General features: G+C 40.5%; 1 protein-coding gene across 1 annotated transcript; it reads right to left on the bottom strand.

The window, feature by feature from the left end:
* Window positions 1-16,539: 16,539 nt before the first annotated feature.
* TMEM217 (transmembrane protein 217) lies at window positions 16,540-17,118 on the bottom strand. The gene has a single exon (XM_037063323.1). It carries the CDS (start codon window positions 17,116-17,118, stop codon window positions 16,540-16,542), a length of 579 nt encoding a protein of 192 aa, XP_036919218.1.

Raw genomic sequence — 17,118 nt, 5'->3', positions numbered from 1 at the left:
TATGCAGACTTCTTCTCACAACCCCTATTTCAATAACTCCCATAGCAGTTATAATTTATTTTATTCTCCTTAGCTTTCACAAACAGAATATTATAATTCTCCCCTCTTTTAGAAGGAAATATCTGAAATGAGAAATACAAATCCCTCTTTAAGAAGAGAATCAATATGGATTAAGGAAAAACTATGAAGGAACAACATGCACTTTTTATTTATTTACTTACTACACTGCGGTAAAATTTTCTACTCCAGAATATTTACAAATGAGGTGAGGTGCAAAGCCCATAAATGTTCTAGCTGGGCTAAAATCAAGCATCTTCATTCATATTTCATTGCATTATACTTTCTTCCTTCTCTTGAGTTTTCAGTCACCTGAAGGCTTCTGACATATATGGTCTAAAAAAATTTAAAAATCTATCAAAAGTATACTGAGCTGTCCCTGACTAGAGTGGCTCAGTCGGTTGGGCGTCAACCTGCAAAGTGAAAGGTCGCTGGTGGTCCTCTTCCTGGTTCGGGTGTGAGCCTGGGCTGTGGGTGCGGTCCCCGTTGGGGGCCTGTGACAGGCAACCAACCCGTGTTCCTCTCTCACACTGATGTTTCTCTCCCTTTCTTTCTCTCTCTAAAAATAAATTAAAAAAATGTTTTTAAAAAGTATACTGATCTATGTTTATCTCTTTTATTTACATTTTTTACTTAATTGTTATTGTATTTTCCCTATGTTTATCTCTTTTAGAATGTAATTCCTAAACCTGGTTTGCATGATGTCAGTGTTTGTGAAATGTGCCTTCGGTAATTTCAGAAAGTTATAAAATGTGCTTAGTATAGAAGATAGTTATAGTTCATAAATTATTTTTGCTGTCAATTGCCTATACCTTAAGATACAAACAAATTTATGATAAACTCATTAGTTTACATTTTTCTTTTTTCCATTCCCACCTTAGGCTGGGTTTTTTGTTTTACTCCTAATATTAACTCAACAGACACTTCTAATTCCATACAAGATGGAGTCATTGGAACCAGATTTACTCTCCTACCCGAGAAAAACAGAAATGCACAAAATATGTGAAAATTACTAAAAAGCAGTCAGTGAAGGGTGATGCTCTCCAGGACCCAGGAAACAAAGGAAGTGAGCTCTATGATTACTCCAGGTTAATGCCTTATAAGAACCTTCAGGCTGCGGGGCAGGGAGGAGGAGCCCAGGAAGAGTCCCAGGTTCAAAAGAGGGATCAGAGCAGCTGCGCAGACCAAAGCTTCCAGAGTGCACAGGACAGAGCGCCAGAGAGGAGCGCAGTGCAGAGGCCCCTTCTGAGGGTTCAGCTGAACAATGATAATCACGTATAAGGGACTAAACCATCCAAACCTGGGGAAAGAGTCGCTCAAGAGGATCAGAGGACACAACTCTTGCTCTGGTGCTCAGACAGGGACAGAAATAGTGTTTTTTCTTACCAACCGGACTGGAAAACCTCATGATTCATGGGAAATTATGTAGAGCACATGAAAAGATCTTGCTGCACTAGTGGGAATCACTAGCTCTAGACTGACCACTGCAGCAGCCCTGACTAACAAATGTCAAAACAAGGCCTGAAAAGATAAAGATGTCTCCAACTAACTTAACTGCATCCCAGAACAAGGCTCAAGAATATGTATAAAAATATAAAAATACTCAGTATTCAATGAGGCAGAAATCACAATGTCTAGCATCCAATAAGAAAACTAGCTGACAGTTCTGACCAGTGTGGGTCAGTTGACTGGGCATTGTCCCACAAAGCTAAAGGTCATCAGTTTGAGTCCTAGTCGGTGCACATGCCTGGGTTTCAGGTTTGGTTCCCAGTTGGGGCTCAGCCCCCTGACTAGTCAGGGGATGGTCCCCATTGGGGGTATATCTGTGAGGCAACTGAATGACATTTCTCCCTCACATTGATGTTTCTCTGCCTCTCCTTTTCTCTCCCTTCCTCTCTCTCTAATAATAAATAAACAAAATCTTTAAAAAAACAAAAGAAAACTAGCAGAGACTTGACTTGAGGTGAATACCTAAAACAGTGTACAGATGATGTGTTATAGAATTGTGCACCTGAAACCTGTATAATTTTGTTAACCAGTGTCATTCCAATAAACTCAATAAAAAGGAAAAAAGAAAACCAGCAGATATGCAAAAAAGCAAAATCTATGACTCGTAATGAGGAAAAAAATTAATCGACTAAAAGCAATGCAGCCTTGGCTGGTGTGGCTCAATGGATTGAGTGACAGCCTAACAACTGAAAGGTTGCTGGTTTGATTCCCAGTCAAAGCACAAGCCTGGGTTGCTGGCCAGGTCCCCAGTAGGGGACGTGTGAGAGGCAACCAATTGAAGTATCTCTCACACATCAATGTTTCCTCCTTCCCTTCCTCTTTCCTTAAAAATAAATAAACAAAATTTTTTAAAAAGCCCAGCAATCCAGAATTGACACAGATGTTAGAATTAACAAAGATACTAAAAAGGTAACAACTATATTTCGTATGTTCAAAAAATTAAATAGCCATGGACAATATTTAAAAAATGAAAGTATTATACACCATAACCAAATGGGATTTCCTCTTAGAATGCAAAAATGATTCATTATGTGAAAAATTAAAAAAAACTGACTTTAGAGAGAAAGAGAAAGGGAGAGAGAAAGAAACATCAATTTGTTGTTGCACTTAGTTACACATTCATTGGTTATTTCTTGTATGTGCCCTCACCAGGGATTGAACCTGTAACCTTGGCATATTGGGACAATTCTCTAACCAACTGAGCTATCCAGCCAGGGCCAGCATATGAAAATTAATCAGAGCAGTACACCGCAATAACAGAACGAAGGTGGGGGGGGGGAATACGATCATTCCAACTGATGCAGAAAAGCATTTGACAAAATTGAACACCATTTTATGATAAAAAATTAAAACACTCAAGAAACTAGGACTAGAAAAAAATACCTCAATATAAGGAAGGACATATGTGAAAAACTCACAGTAACATCATACTCAATGGCGAAAGACTTTTTTGTATATGTAAATGTGAGATAATTTTCTATCTCTGGATGCTATTCTTAAAATTAGGGCTTCTGGTCAAGAAGGAGGTATAGGTATAGGTTCACCTCCTCACACAACCACAGCAAAAGTTACAACTAGACTACAAAACAAATATCACCCAAAATCATAAGGAAATTGAGCAGTATGAAGTCCAACAACCAAGGAATTAGAGAAGCCACATTCATCCAGATGGGTAGGAGGGGCAGGGACACAGAGACTTGTGGAATGGATGGTCCCACACCCACAGGTGGTGGATAAAAATCAGGAGGGACACCTCAGGAGCAAGGGATTCCAGAGTCACACTAGACTAATCAGCTTAGGGTTCCAGTGCCAGGAAGATAGTCCCCATAACTTCCGACTGTAAAACCCAGTGGAGGTTGGGCAGCAGAAGATTGCAGGTTTCTCAGGAGTCTCCTCTTAAAGGGCCCACAACAGAGTAAGTACTTACCCAGACTCATTCCCTCTGGGCTTCAGCAGCAGGGCAACAGCTGGAAGGACACCAGTGGCATATGGGGAGGAATTGAAGTGTCCGGCATCAGGGCAAGTGCCAGGGAATAGCTTCCTCCCAGACAAAACTCCAGAGGCCAGGCAGTAGCATTATCCCCTTTCTGTGCCCTTCCCCACACAGAGCCACAGAGCAGCGGCACGATCAGAGACTCCATCAACCTGGCTCACATGGGTTGCCCCACTGTGGCGATTACCTAAGGCTCCATCCCATCCAACTTACAGGTGCGCCTTTATACAATAAGCCATACTGCTAAGAGTAGGACTCAAATCAGCTCTATCTAATACATGGAAAGAAACACAGGGAGGATGCAAAAATAAGCAGACAATGAAGTAGAGCCCAAATGAAAGAACAGATCAAAGCTCCAAAAAAAAGAACTAAACAAAAAGGAGAGAAGCAATCTATCAGATGCAGAGTTCCAAACACTGGTTATTAGGATGCTCAGGGAACTCCTTGGGTACTTCAACAGCATAAAAATGACCCAGGCAGAAATGAAGTTTACACTAAGTGAAACAAGGGAAAAGTTACAGGGAACCAACAGTGGAGAGGATGAAGCCAAGAATCAAATCAATGATTTAAAACATAAGGAAGCAAAAAACATTCAATCAGAACAGCAAGAACAAAAAGAATTCAAAAGATATGAGGATAGGCTAAGGAGCCTCTGAGACAATTTCAAATGTACTAACATTGAATCATAGGGGTCCTGGAAGTACAGGAGAAAGAGTAAGAACTTGAAAACTTATCTGAAAAAATAATGAAAGAAAACTTCCCTGATTTGTAGAAAGAAATAGACATACAAGTACAGATAGCACAGAGAGCACCAAACACGATGAACCCAAAGAGGCCCACTCCAAGACACATCATAATTAATATGCCAAAGGTTAAAGATAAAGAGAGAGCCCTGGCTGGTGTGGCTCAGTGGATTCAGTACCAGCCTGCAAACCAGAAGGTCACTGGTTCAATTCCCAGTCTAGGGCACATGCCTGAGTTGCAGGCCAGGCCCCTAGCAGGCAGCATGTGAGAGGAAACCACACACTGATGTTTCTCTTCCTCTCTTTCTCCCTCCCTTCCCCTTTCTCTAGAAATAAACAAATAAACAAACAAATAAATATTTTAAAAAGATAAAGAGAGAATCTTAAAAGCAGCAAGAGAAAAGCAGATAGTTACCCACAAAGAATTTCCCATAAGACTGTCAATTGATCTCTCAAAAGAAACTTTGCAGGCTGGAAGGGACTGGCAAGAAGTATTCAAAGTGATAAAAAGCAAGGACCTACAGCCCAGATTACTCTATCCAGCAAAGCTATCGTTTAGAATTGAAGGTCAGATAAAGTGCTTCTCAGATAAGGTTGAGTTAAAGGAGTTCATCATCACCAAGCCAGTATTATATGAAATGGTAAAGGGGTTTATGTAAGAAAAAAAAAGATGAAAACTCTGAACATTAAAATGGCAATAAATCCACAATTATCAACAATTGAACCTAAGAAAAAACTAAGCAAACAAGCAGAACAGAAACAGAATTATACATATGGAGACCATTTGGAGGGTTATCATTTGGGAGGGGGAAAGGGGAGAACGGGGCAATAAATGCAGGGATTAAGAAGTACAAATTGGTAGAACCAAAATAGACAGGAAGATATTAAAAACAGTATAGGAAATGGAATGCCCAGAGAACTCATATGCGTGATCCATGGACATAAACTAAGGGGGGAGGGGATTGTTGGAGGGCATGGGAGTTACCAGGTAAAGGGGGACAAAAGGGGCAAATTGGGACAACTGTAATAGCATAGTCAATAAAAAATATTTTTAAATGTAACTTAAAAGCAAGCACTTCTTTTTACCTTTATATTATACTTTATTGATTATGCTAATACAGTTGTCCCAGTTTTCCCCCTTTGCCCACTCCAACCAATCCCAGCCCCTCTCGTCTAGGCAATTCCTACACCATTGTCCATGTACATGGGTCATGCATATAAGTTCTTTGGCTACTCTATTTCCTATACTGTACTTTATATCTCCATGACTATTCTGTAACCTCCAATTTGTATTTCTTTTCCCCTCCTCTCTTTTATTGTTGTTCAAGTATAAATTTTTCCATTTCTCCCCACCACTCCCACCCACCCCAGCCACCCCCACCTCCCACCCTCGATCTTACCCCGCTTTGGCTTTGTTCATGTGTCCTCTCTATGTGTTCCTTGACGACCCTTCCCCCTTTTCCCCCTGTTATCCTCTGCCACCTCTCCTCTGGTTATTGTCAGTTTGTCCTTTATTTCAATATCTCTGGTTATATTTTGCTTGCTTGTTTGTTTTGTTGATTATGTCCCACTTATAGGTGAGGTCATATGGTATTTGTCTTTCACCACCTGGCTTATTTCACATACCATAGTGCTCCCCAGATCCATCCATGCTGTCATGAAGGGTACAAGTTCCTTCTTTCTTTCTGCTGTATAGTATTCCATTGTGTAAATGTACCACCGTTTTTTGATCCACTCATTTAATGATGGGCACTTAGGTTGCTTCCAACACTTGACCATTGTAAATTGTGCTGCTATGAACATTGGGGTGCATAGGTTCTTTTGAATTGGTGTTTCAGGACTCTTAGAGTATAATCCCAGGAGTGGAATTGCCAGGTCAAAAGGCAGTTCCATTTTTAGTTTTCTGAGGAAATTCCATATTGCTTTCCACAGTGGCTGCACCAGTCTGCATTCCCACCAACAGTGCACTAGGGTTCCCTTTTCTCTACAACTTTGCCAGCACTCGTTGTTTGCTGGTTTGTTATGATGGCCATTCTGACTGGTGAGAAGTTGTTGGGGACTGCCCTGCCTGGTTTCAGGAGCTGAAACCCCCCATGGCTAAGGCTAGTGAGCCACCTTCGGACCATAAGCCACTAAGGAGACAAAGTTTATCTCCCTGGCAGGGGCACCGCTTCTGCTCCTTTTACTTCACTCTGCCTGGCACCCAATGCTTGGTCAGTTAGCCAATGACGGATAAGATTCCCCAAGGGGGAAATGACCTAAGACAGGCATGATCATGTGGAGGCCCCAGGGAAGGACTTGGGGGGCTTTGGAGAAAGGGGGTGATGTACCCTCATCCCCCGGCTCTGATGAAACCTGAGTTCTCAATCTGTCTGTGAGAAGTCCCCAAGAATTCCTTGGTTATCTGCCTCCTCTGCCTGATTTATGCCTGAAAACAATGACAGAGGGTGGTGCAGCCTTGTGCTAGGAATGGCGGGCACCCTGGGTAATTAGGCCTGAGAAGGAATATCTGAAACCCTGTGAGACCTGCTTCATTACAAATGTTTTTAGTTAAACAATAAAGGCCCAAGCAGAAAAGGAGTTTGTGTTCCCCAAGTTCTGTAGCCTTTTAGCTGACAGACCCTGATTTAGAAGAAGCCCTAATGGTTCTTCATATACTATCTACTGTTTACTGCCTGACAGTGATTAATAAATTGTACCTGAACTCCTCTGCAAAAAAGCCAATAAAAGCCTGTCTAGGCAAGGGTCAGCACATTCTCTCTTCTTTTGAGAGAGTTGACAGGCTGCTCCAAGCCGCTCTCCCCTTGATAGGGTGGCCAGGCTGTTCTGAGACTCTCCCCACTTGAGGGAGTAGCCGTGTCATCCCTTTTCCTCCACAGGACTCAGTAGTTCGTGTGAATTTGTTTCGTGTCTAATCCATGACGCTGTGGGCACTGCTGGTCAGTGCACGTGTCAAGAAGTGGTATCTCATTGTGGTTTTAATTTGCATCTCTCTGATGGCTAGTGATGCTGATCATCCTTTCATATGTCTCTGGGCCTTCTGTATGTCCTTGGAGGTGTCTGTTCAAGTTCTTTGCCCATTTTTTACCAGTCTGTATTTCTTAATCCCTTCACCTTTGTTGCCCAAACCCCCGACTCCCCTCCATCTGACAATTACCATAATGGTCTCTGTATCTATGACTCTGTTTCTGTACTGCTTGTTTATTTTGTTTTTTAGACTCAATTGTTGATAGATATCTATTTGTTGCCATTTTATTGTTCAAATGCTTCTCTTCCTTCTCCTCCTTCTTCAAGAAAACCCTTTGGCATTTTGATTATTATGTGTCTTGGGGTAGGCCTCTTTGGGTTCATCTTATTTGGGACTCTCTGTGCTTCCTGGACTTATATGTCTATTTCCTCCACCAAATTAGGGAAGCTTTCTTTTATTATTTTTTTCAAATAAGTTTTCAATGTCTTGCTTTCTCTTCTCCTTCTGGCCCCCCTATGATTCAAATGTTGGTACGTTTGAGGTCATCCTATAGGCTCCTTAGCCTACCTTCATTTTTAGATTTTTTTTTCTTCTTGCTGTACTGATTGGGTGTTCTTTTTTTTCTTTCTTATATTCCAAGTAAATGATTTTTTAAAAGATTTTATTTATTTATCTTTAGTGGGGAAGGGAAGGAGAGAGGGAGAGAAACATCAATGTACGGTTGCCTCTCATGTGTCCCCCACCGGGAACTGGCCTGCAACCCAGGCATGTGCCCTGACTAGGAATCGAACCAAGATCCTTTGGTTTGCAGGCCCGTGCTCAATCCATTGAGTTATACCAGCCAGGGCCCAATAAAGCGATTTAATTCTCATTTCATTCACTCTATTGTTGATTTTCTGTAAATTGTTCTTTAATTAGTGTATCCTTTTTTATGAATTTCATGCCCTTGTTTATGCTGTTGAAGTTCTCACTAAGTGCACTGAACATCCTTATAATCAGTGTTTTGAACTCAGCATCTGGTAGCTTGCTTGTCTCCATTTTGTTTAGTTCTTTCTCTAGAGTTCGGCTCTGTTTTTTCATTTGGGCTATGTTTCTTTGTCTCCTCATTTTGGCAGCGTCCCTGTGTTTGTTTCTATGTTTTATGCAGAGCTGCTACATCTTCAGGCTTGGTAGTGTGGCCTAATTTAGTAGGTGTCCTGTGTTGTCCAGTGGCATAGCCTCCCCTATCACCCAAGCTGGGTAGTCACAGTGTACCCACTGTGTGGACTGTGTACATCCTCCTGTTGTAGTTGAGGCTTGATTGCTGTTAGCACATCCAAGGTCAGCCACTGCCTGTATTCAGTTCAGGGTCATACAGCATAAGCTATAAAGCAGTCTGCAGAGGTCTGCTACTTGTGCCGGGCATGAAGGTACCCATGCGAGGCCAAGCCATGAACTAAGGTTGGCTGCTGCTGGTGCTGGGCCTGGGACACCTTAGCAAGACCTATGGGCTTGCTGAAGCCAGAAGCTGCTGGTTTGAGATAATTTAGGAAAATCTGAAGCATGCACCAAGACAAGCCATACATATGGAAGAGCCACTGGAAACAGCTTGGGTGGGCCTGAAAGTTGGGTGGAGCAGGGCCTCAGGGAACCACCAGGATGGGGCAAACAGCATGAGCCAGGTTGATGGAGACTTAGATATGGGTCCCTAAAGGCAAACATTTCTAAGAACTGGGTATTCTAAAATTTTCAGAAATATAGAGACTAACTCAAATGCTTTTCAAGGTCAGTAACTTAAGTTTGTTGCTTTAAATAAAACAGACATGTCTTTATTTTGCCTGAGATTTACAAAAATAAGTCCATCTTAATGATTGACTTTCATGTCTATGAAAAATATTTTTAGAGGGTAAATGTCAAAGCTAAAGAATGCTAATTTATTACATATTGGTTTTCAATAGACATTGTGGTTTTAAGCCTTAAAATCTTGGATTAGATGGAGGAAAACTTCTAGTGTGTATTGTATGAGTAAACAATGGTTGTAAATTAAACAAATATGATTATGGGAAACCTGAGACGGCCACTTGGCTCTTCCCTTCTCCCTGGCTTCCTACTTTTTTGGTTTTGCTTTTCTTTACATATCACAGTACATTTAAGTTGGATTTAGGTGAAGAAATTTATGAGTTGATATTATTGAACAGAGACATCTTACACCATTGCCAAGGTTTGATAGAGTCACTTCAAGACAATGCCAAGTTGGTAACCATTTTCTTTCACAGACAGCTCCCAGGAAACAGACTTTAAAGGTCATTGGCTACCACCTGGAGATCATGTTGATTGGGAAGAACATAAATAAAAGACACTCTCCAACATCATTGGAAGGGAACTTATCAGGCACCTAACCACAAGTGGACAACTACCTATGTCTATGGACATCAAAACCTTGAGGATGAGAAGCCACCAACACCAACAATAGATAACTATCTTGAGACACCAACAAAGTCCATATATCTATGCACTGTCTTTACAGGTCAGCTAATGGTACTAGTCATAATAATAGTTATACATGTCTTTTGGGTTTTTCTATGTTGTCCAACAGTTTATGATTTCTAAACATTTATAAGATAACTGTTAATACTCTTTTCATGGCTAAATATAATACTAGATGCCAAGTACAGAAAAATGAGACAGAAGGCAAAAGTTGGATCATGACAGTTCACAGGACAGCAGTGATTTTTTTTATAGTGAAGGCCGTGAGACCTCATTGCCTTCCATGCACCTGTCCTTCTCTTTTAGGGAAAAATGTAGCCTCCACTCAGATCCCACGGTTACAGTGTTGCCCCATCCCCCACGGTCGAGAAGACAACGGTGATACCGAGACTCCCTAGGAATGAGCCTTCCTAGCATCGTGGGACAACACTATCAGACCAAAAGGTTAGTCATCAGTGTATTATTCAGACTGATTTATGACCAAAAGGGGAAACTGGGGATAAAAAGGGGGTTCTTTGGAAAGTTCCTCACAATGTGATCTGATCATCAATTCATAACTGGGCAGGTCATGGTGAGTAATCATATCCCAGGCCTGTAACTGCTTTACTAAAAGGCTTGTTTTTGCCATAAGCCAGCCTTGTCTATTATTTCTGTACAGGAAATCAGCACGTTCAAGGGAGCACATAATCTCATTAGTTGTCCTGTAATCCAATCCCTGCCTTGCTTTCTCCCACCTCCCTGTAACCTTTAGTTCCCTTCTTAACTTCAAATGCATTAAAAAGTTATAAAACTGTTATTCTTGGGAATATTTGAGATCTTACTCCTCAGCATATGTCATCAGTTTGACACAAATAAACTCATGACATTTTTTTAAGAATAAAATACTTATGAATAAATTTAACCAAGGAGTTGAAAGACTTGTAAGACATGTGTAGCAGACCCTGTTAACTAACTCTGAGTTCTCAAAGCAATCTTCAGAGTCTGGTTGAAACTGAAACACTCATTTACTATCTGCTTTTCTGTTTACAGGCAGGCGGAGGGAAAAGGAGGAATCAAAAGGGCTGCAAAAAGCAGCTTTTTAGCCATGCAGAAGCTTTTTATTTTGATGAGATCCCATTTGTTTATTCTTTCCTTTATGTCCCTTGCTCTAGGAGACCTATCAGTAAAAAGATTGCTGCGTGAAATATCTGAGATTTTCCTGCCAATGTTCTCCTCTAGGATTTTAATGGCGTCACAGCTTATACATAAGTCTTTTATCCACCTTGAATTTATTCTGGTGTATGGTGTAAGTTGGTGCTCAAGTTTCTGAGTGAAATAAGCCAGGCACTGAAAGACAAATACCATATGATCTCAGTCTTAACAGGAACCTAAACAACAAAACAAACAAGCAAGCAAAATATAACCAAAGACACTGAAATACAGAATAGGCTGACAGGGTCCAGAGGGGAGAGGGGAGAGAATTTCAGGGGAAAAGGGGAAGGATTCACAGGAACAAGTATAAAGGACACATGGGCAAAAACTAAGGTGGGGGGCGGGGAATGAGAGGGAAGTGGGGAGCACTGAGGGGGTGGGCTGGGATGGGAGTAAAAGAAAACTGTATTTGAATGATAATTAAATTTAAAAAAATTTAAAAGCAGCTTTTTAAAGAAAGAATGCACAGAGGCGCTTGTAAAAAAAAGTTGATTGAAAGGAAAATTCATTGCTCTCTCTCCCAAGTCTAAAACCTGATTGGGAATTGTGCTGCAGGGATGGGCTTGTGAGTGTTTTTTACAGTGTGCCTCTCGTTGCATGGGCTTTTGCTTGCAGCTGGCAGGAAACCTAGTGTTCTTTCTGGCCCATGTCCAACTCATACCTGTCACAGGTGTCTTTGTTGCAGCGAGCGCCCCTGTGGCTCTTAAATGCTCGACCTGTACCCGAGGGGTGCGGCAATTGCCAGAGAGAGAGAGCAAGACTTCTGCTTACTAAAGAGAGTGCGGTCGCAGAGGGATCGACCTTGGAAAGACATGTACACCCAAAACTAGAAAATATTGCTGAAAGTAACTTAAAAAGACAAAAATAAATGGAAAGACATCCAGGTACACGGATTGGAAGACATGTTGTAAAGATGGCAATACTACTTAAAGTGACCTGTAAATCCAATGTAATTCTTACTAAGACCTAATAGCATTTTTAAAAATTATTTATTTTTAGAGAGAGGGGATGGGAAGGAGAACAAGTGGGAGAGAAACATCAATGTATGGTGGCCTCTCATGTGTCCCCTACTGGGGATCTGGCCTGCAACCAGGCATGTGCCCTGACTGGGAATCAAACCGGTGGCCCTTTGCTTCACAGGCCTATGCTTAATCCACTGAGCTACACCAGCCAGGGCCCTAATAGCATTTTTTTAAGAAATAGAAATATTCAGCCCTGGCTGGTGTAGCTCAGTGGATTGAGCACAGGCCTGCGAACCACATGATCGCGGTTCGATTCCCAGTCGGGGCACATGCCTGGGTTGCAGGCCAGTTCCCAGTGGGGCATGCACTGGAGGCAACCATACATTGATATTTCTCTCCCTCTCTCCTTCCCTTCCCCTCTAAAGACAAATTAATACAATCTTAAAAAAAAGAAATAGAAATATTCATCCTAAAATTTATGTAGTATCTCAAGGGACCCCAAACAGCCAAAAACAATTTCAAAAAAGATGAACAAAGTTGAAGGTCTCAGATTTCTTGGTTTTAAAACGTATGACAATACTATAGTGATCAAATAGGGTGACTGTCTGGCATATAAAGGCAGGCAATGGAATGACAGCCCAGATATAAACTCTTACATATATGGTATCATGGAGAAAATTGTATCCCCAAAATTCATATGTTGCTGTCTTAACCTCCAATGTGACTATATTTGGAGATAGGGCCTTCAGGGAGGTCATAAAACATAAACAAGGTCATAAAATTGAGATTCTAAGGCAATAGGATTGATGTGTCCTTATAGGGAGAGAAAGAGAAACCAGAGAGTTCTTTCTCCACCTATGCACGGAAGAAGGGCCGCAGTGAGGACACAGAGAGAACGTGGCCATGTGCAAGTCGGGAAACAGCTCTCACCAGAAACTGAATTTGCTGGCACCTTGACCCTGGATTTATTGCTTTCAGAACTGTGAGAAAATAAATGTCTTTTGTTTAAACCGCCCACTCTGTGGTATTTTGTTTCAGTAGCTTGTGTAGACTAAGACATATGGTCAAACAATTTTCAACAGGGGTGACAAGATTATTCAACGGAGGAAAAGACAGTCTTTTCAACAAATGGGGCTGGGAAAACTGGATATCCACGTGCAAAAAATGAAAAAAAAAGGTTATAGATCTGTATTTTATACCACATAAAAACTCACTCAAAATGGGTCTAAGACTTAAAGTAAGAGTTACAATATAAAACTCTTAGAAGAAAACATAGAGGAAAATCTTCATGGCATTGAATTTGGGAATGATATTTTTGGATATAACATCAAAAGCAAAGGCAACAATAACCACAAAAGAAAGAATATGTAAACTGAACCACATCAAAATGAAAAACTGTGCATCAGCCCCTGGCTGGTGTGACTCAGTGGATTCAGTGGCAGTCCGCAAACCGGAGGGTCACTGGTTCGATTCCCAGTCTAGGGCACATGCCTGGGTTGCAGGCCAGGTCCCTAGTAGGGGGACCATGAGAGGCAACCACACACTGATGTTTCTCTCCCTCTTTTTCTCCCTCCCTTCCCCCTCTCTAAAAATAAATAAATCTTTAAAATTTTTTTTTAAAAACCTGCATCAAAGGACACAGTCAATAGAGTGAAAAGACAACCAATAGTTCAGGAAAAATATTTGCAAATCAAATATATGATAAGGGTTAATATTCAGAATATAAAGGGGGTCCAAAGAAGTCCAGGAAATCCAAAGAAGTTGGACCCAAAGAACACACCAAGGCACATCATCATCTAAGTTTAAAGATAAAGACAGAATCCTAAAAAGAGCAAGAGAAAAGGAAAGAGTTACCTACAAAGGAGTGCCCATAAGGCTATCAGCTGATTTCTCAAAAGAAACCTTACAGGCAAGAAAGGGATGGAAAGAAGTATTCCAAGTCATGAAAGGCAAGGACCTACATCCAAGATTACTCTATCCAGGAGAGCTATCATTTAGAATGGAAGGGCAGATAAAGTGCTTCCCAGACAAGGTCAAGTTAAAGGAGTTCATCATCACCAAGCCCTTATTATATGAAATGTCAAAGGGACTTATCTAAGAAAAAGAAGATAAAAAATATGAGCAGTAAAATGATATGCACTTCCCTGATAGTTATGAGGTTGAGAATCTGTTCATGTGTACCAGTCTCTTGTGTACCTTCTTTATAAATTGCTTATTTACCTCCATTGCCTAATTTTCTGCTAGGTTCTCTTTGTTTTGTAAAAATTTTAAAGACTTCTTTTAATGACTGTGATTATATGGTACTTGTCTTTTAACTTTATGGTCACATTGAGTTACAAAACTCTCAATTGTGCTAGACATTCCCCTGGACTGTATTATATAAATTCTTTATATAACACATAAAAAAATAAAATCCAGAAATAGGTATGTGTGTGTATCAAGTCTATTTAGTAGGAAAAGAGATAAACTTTTCAAGAATTAGTATTGGAACAATCAGATATCCAGGAGCAGAAAAGTAAACTTTGATCTACATCCCTTACCAGAGATGAAAAACAACAAAAGGGATTATATACCCAAGTTTAAAACTTAAAACTATGGCTTCTAGAGGAAAACATAGGAGAAAACCCTCATGACCTTGGATTAGGCAAAGATTTCCTAATATGTAACCAAAAGTGTGACCCATAAAAGAATAAACTGATAAATTGGACTTCATTGAAATAAAAACTTGGTGCTCTTCAAAAGATGTTGTTAAGTGAATGAAAAGGCACAAAACAGAAAAACATTTATAAATCATACAGCTGATAAAGAACTTGTACTCAGAAAGCATAAAAAACACCCCAAACTCAACAATAAAAAAACAACCTAATTTTTGAAAATGGGCTAAAAAAATAAAATATGGACAAAAAAATATTACCAAAAAAGATATAAGGATGCTAAATAAGCATGTGGAAAGATGCTCAATATCATTTATCACTAGAGAAATGTAAGTTAAAGCCTCAGTGAAATACTGCTATACACCTATTAGAATGGCTAAAATAAAAAACTTAGTGGGCATACTAAGTGTTGGCATGGATGTGGAGAAACTGGAATTTTCATATACTGCCATTGGAAATATAAAACAGTACAGCTGCTCTAAAAATAATTTCCAGTTTCTTAAAAAAGTTAAAGTGGTATTTACCTGAGACAAATGAAATCATAAATCCATACAAAGTATTGTGCACAAGTGTTTATAGCGTTCTTATTCATAGTTGCCCCAAACTGAAAATCAATAGATGTTCTTCGGTGGGCAAATAGATTTTAAAAATTGGTGGTACATTTACACCATGGCATCTTACTCAGCAATAAAGAATAAACTATTAATACACTGAACAACACAGAAGAACCTTAAATGCTAAGTGAAAGAGGCCAGACAAAAAAAAGAGTCATATTGTATGAATCCACTTATGTAAAATTCTAGAAAATGCAAACTAATATATGGTAAGAGCAAATCAGTACCTTGCGATGGGAGTGGCAGGCTGTAGACAGTGGGGGAAGCAGGGATTGTGGAGAAACTTTTGGAGGTGATACACATGTTCATGAACTCAATTGTGGTGATGGTTTCACTGGGATATACTTATTTCAACTTATATACTTTAAACATCACATGTTATATGTCAATTATGCCTCAAGGAAGCTATTAAACAAACTATTAACAAAATGTCTAATATTAGAAGTAGAAGTTTGCTCAGTTTTTCTTCTTTTTAAAGATTTTATTTATTTTATTCTTTTTTATAAAGATTTTATTTATTTATGTTTAGAGGGGAAGGGAAGGAGAGAGGGAGAGAAATATCAATGTATGGTTGCCTCTCATGTGTCCCCTGCTGGGAATTGGCCTGCAACCCAGGCATGTGCCCTGACCGGGAATCGAACTGCAATCCTTTGGTTCACAGGCCCGTGTTCAATCCACTGAGCTACACCAGCCAGGGCTGGTGTATTTATTTATTTTTAGACAGAGGGGAAGGGAGGGAGAAAGAGGGGGAAACACCAATGTGTGGTTGCCTCTCCAGGATCCCTCCTGGGGACCTGGCCCAAAACCCAGGCATGTGCCCTGACTGGGAATCAAACCTGAGACCCTTTGGTTCCCAGGTTGGCGCACAATCCACTGAGCCACTCCACTCAGATCTCTATTTTTATTCTTTTACTTAGATGAAATATAGCATAGAGGACACAGGGAGAAAAGCCATAGCACTAAACTACCCCAAGACACCAACAGTACCCTTTGTGCTTCAACAATCTGAGAAATAAATACAGATTTGTTTGACTCAGGGTTAGTGAATAAAGACATACCAAGATGAATAAATTGCTAGACTTCAATTCATCTTCATTTCATTCCCTGGCCTTCTTTATTTTGTCTGATAAGGTGGTACTGACCAGAAAAAGGAGCAACTCAAGGAGTGCTTTGTAAATAACAATGAACTTCAACTAAACATCCTCAATGAGCAGGATGTTCCAATTGTGACCCTAATCACATTTCTCTTCACGTTCCCTGAAAAAGGTGGCAGTAGGGTCTCTAGTTGCTGAACAGACCAGAGAGAGTGAAGAGATGGAGACAGATGAGAATGAGATTGAGAATCTGGGAGACCTGCTTCTAAGGCGGGAAAAGGGCCAACATTATTCATTATAGTGGCGGGAAAGGCTGCTTATCTTTGATTTCCGCCGTGGAAAATCTCTCTTGCCTATAGACGTACGTATGTTGTAGGAAATGCTAGTGCCCTGGCTTTTACTTTTGTAGATTATCTGGGCATAAGTCACGACAAAGAACAACCAGAAACAATGCATGGATATACGGGACACCAAGCCAAACCACCGCATGACTCTGACTTCTGCAACGCTGGTGCTACTGTTGGTGAGGATTTGTACTACAATGTTTATGGCCTCATAGAAAAGGATCCAAATAATATAGAGCACCAAGCCCCTGTGCCTCTGGGCATAGACTGAGTATAGGAGCAAACCGCTGATGACAAAGGTGATGCAAGACAGGAGAAGGACAATGTTCCAACTCCAACACATGATGAACTGACTTATCAGGGTATTCACATTCTTGGCCCTTTGGTTAATCTCAGTGCAATCGCTGCTCCTCATGTGCTTCTGTTCAAAGATGAGGTACATGTACGTGGCTATGATGGTAAAGACCCCTGATAACACGGTGCCAGTTTTGGCGGTCATCCCACACCAGCGTTTCTGCTTCAT

This window comes from Sturnira hondurensis, unplaced genomic scaffold (genome assembly GCF_014824575.4).
Source record: "Sturnira hondurensis isolate 20B ecotype Veracruz unplaced genomic scaffold, ASM1482457v3 Scaffold0014430, whole genome shotgun sequence".
NCBI classification, from domain to species: Eukaryota; Metazoa; Chordata; class Mammalia; order Chiroptera; family Phyllostomidae; genus Sturnira; species Sturnira hondurensis.
Note: the sequence above shows the minus strand (reverse complement) of the source record. Positions and strands in the feature narration are given on the sequence as shown.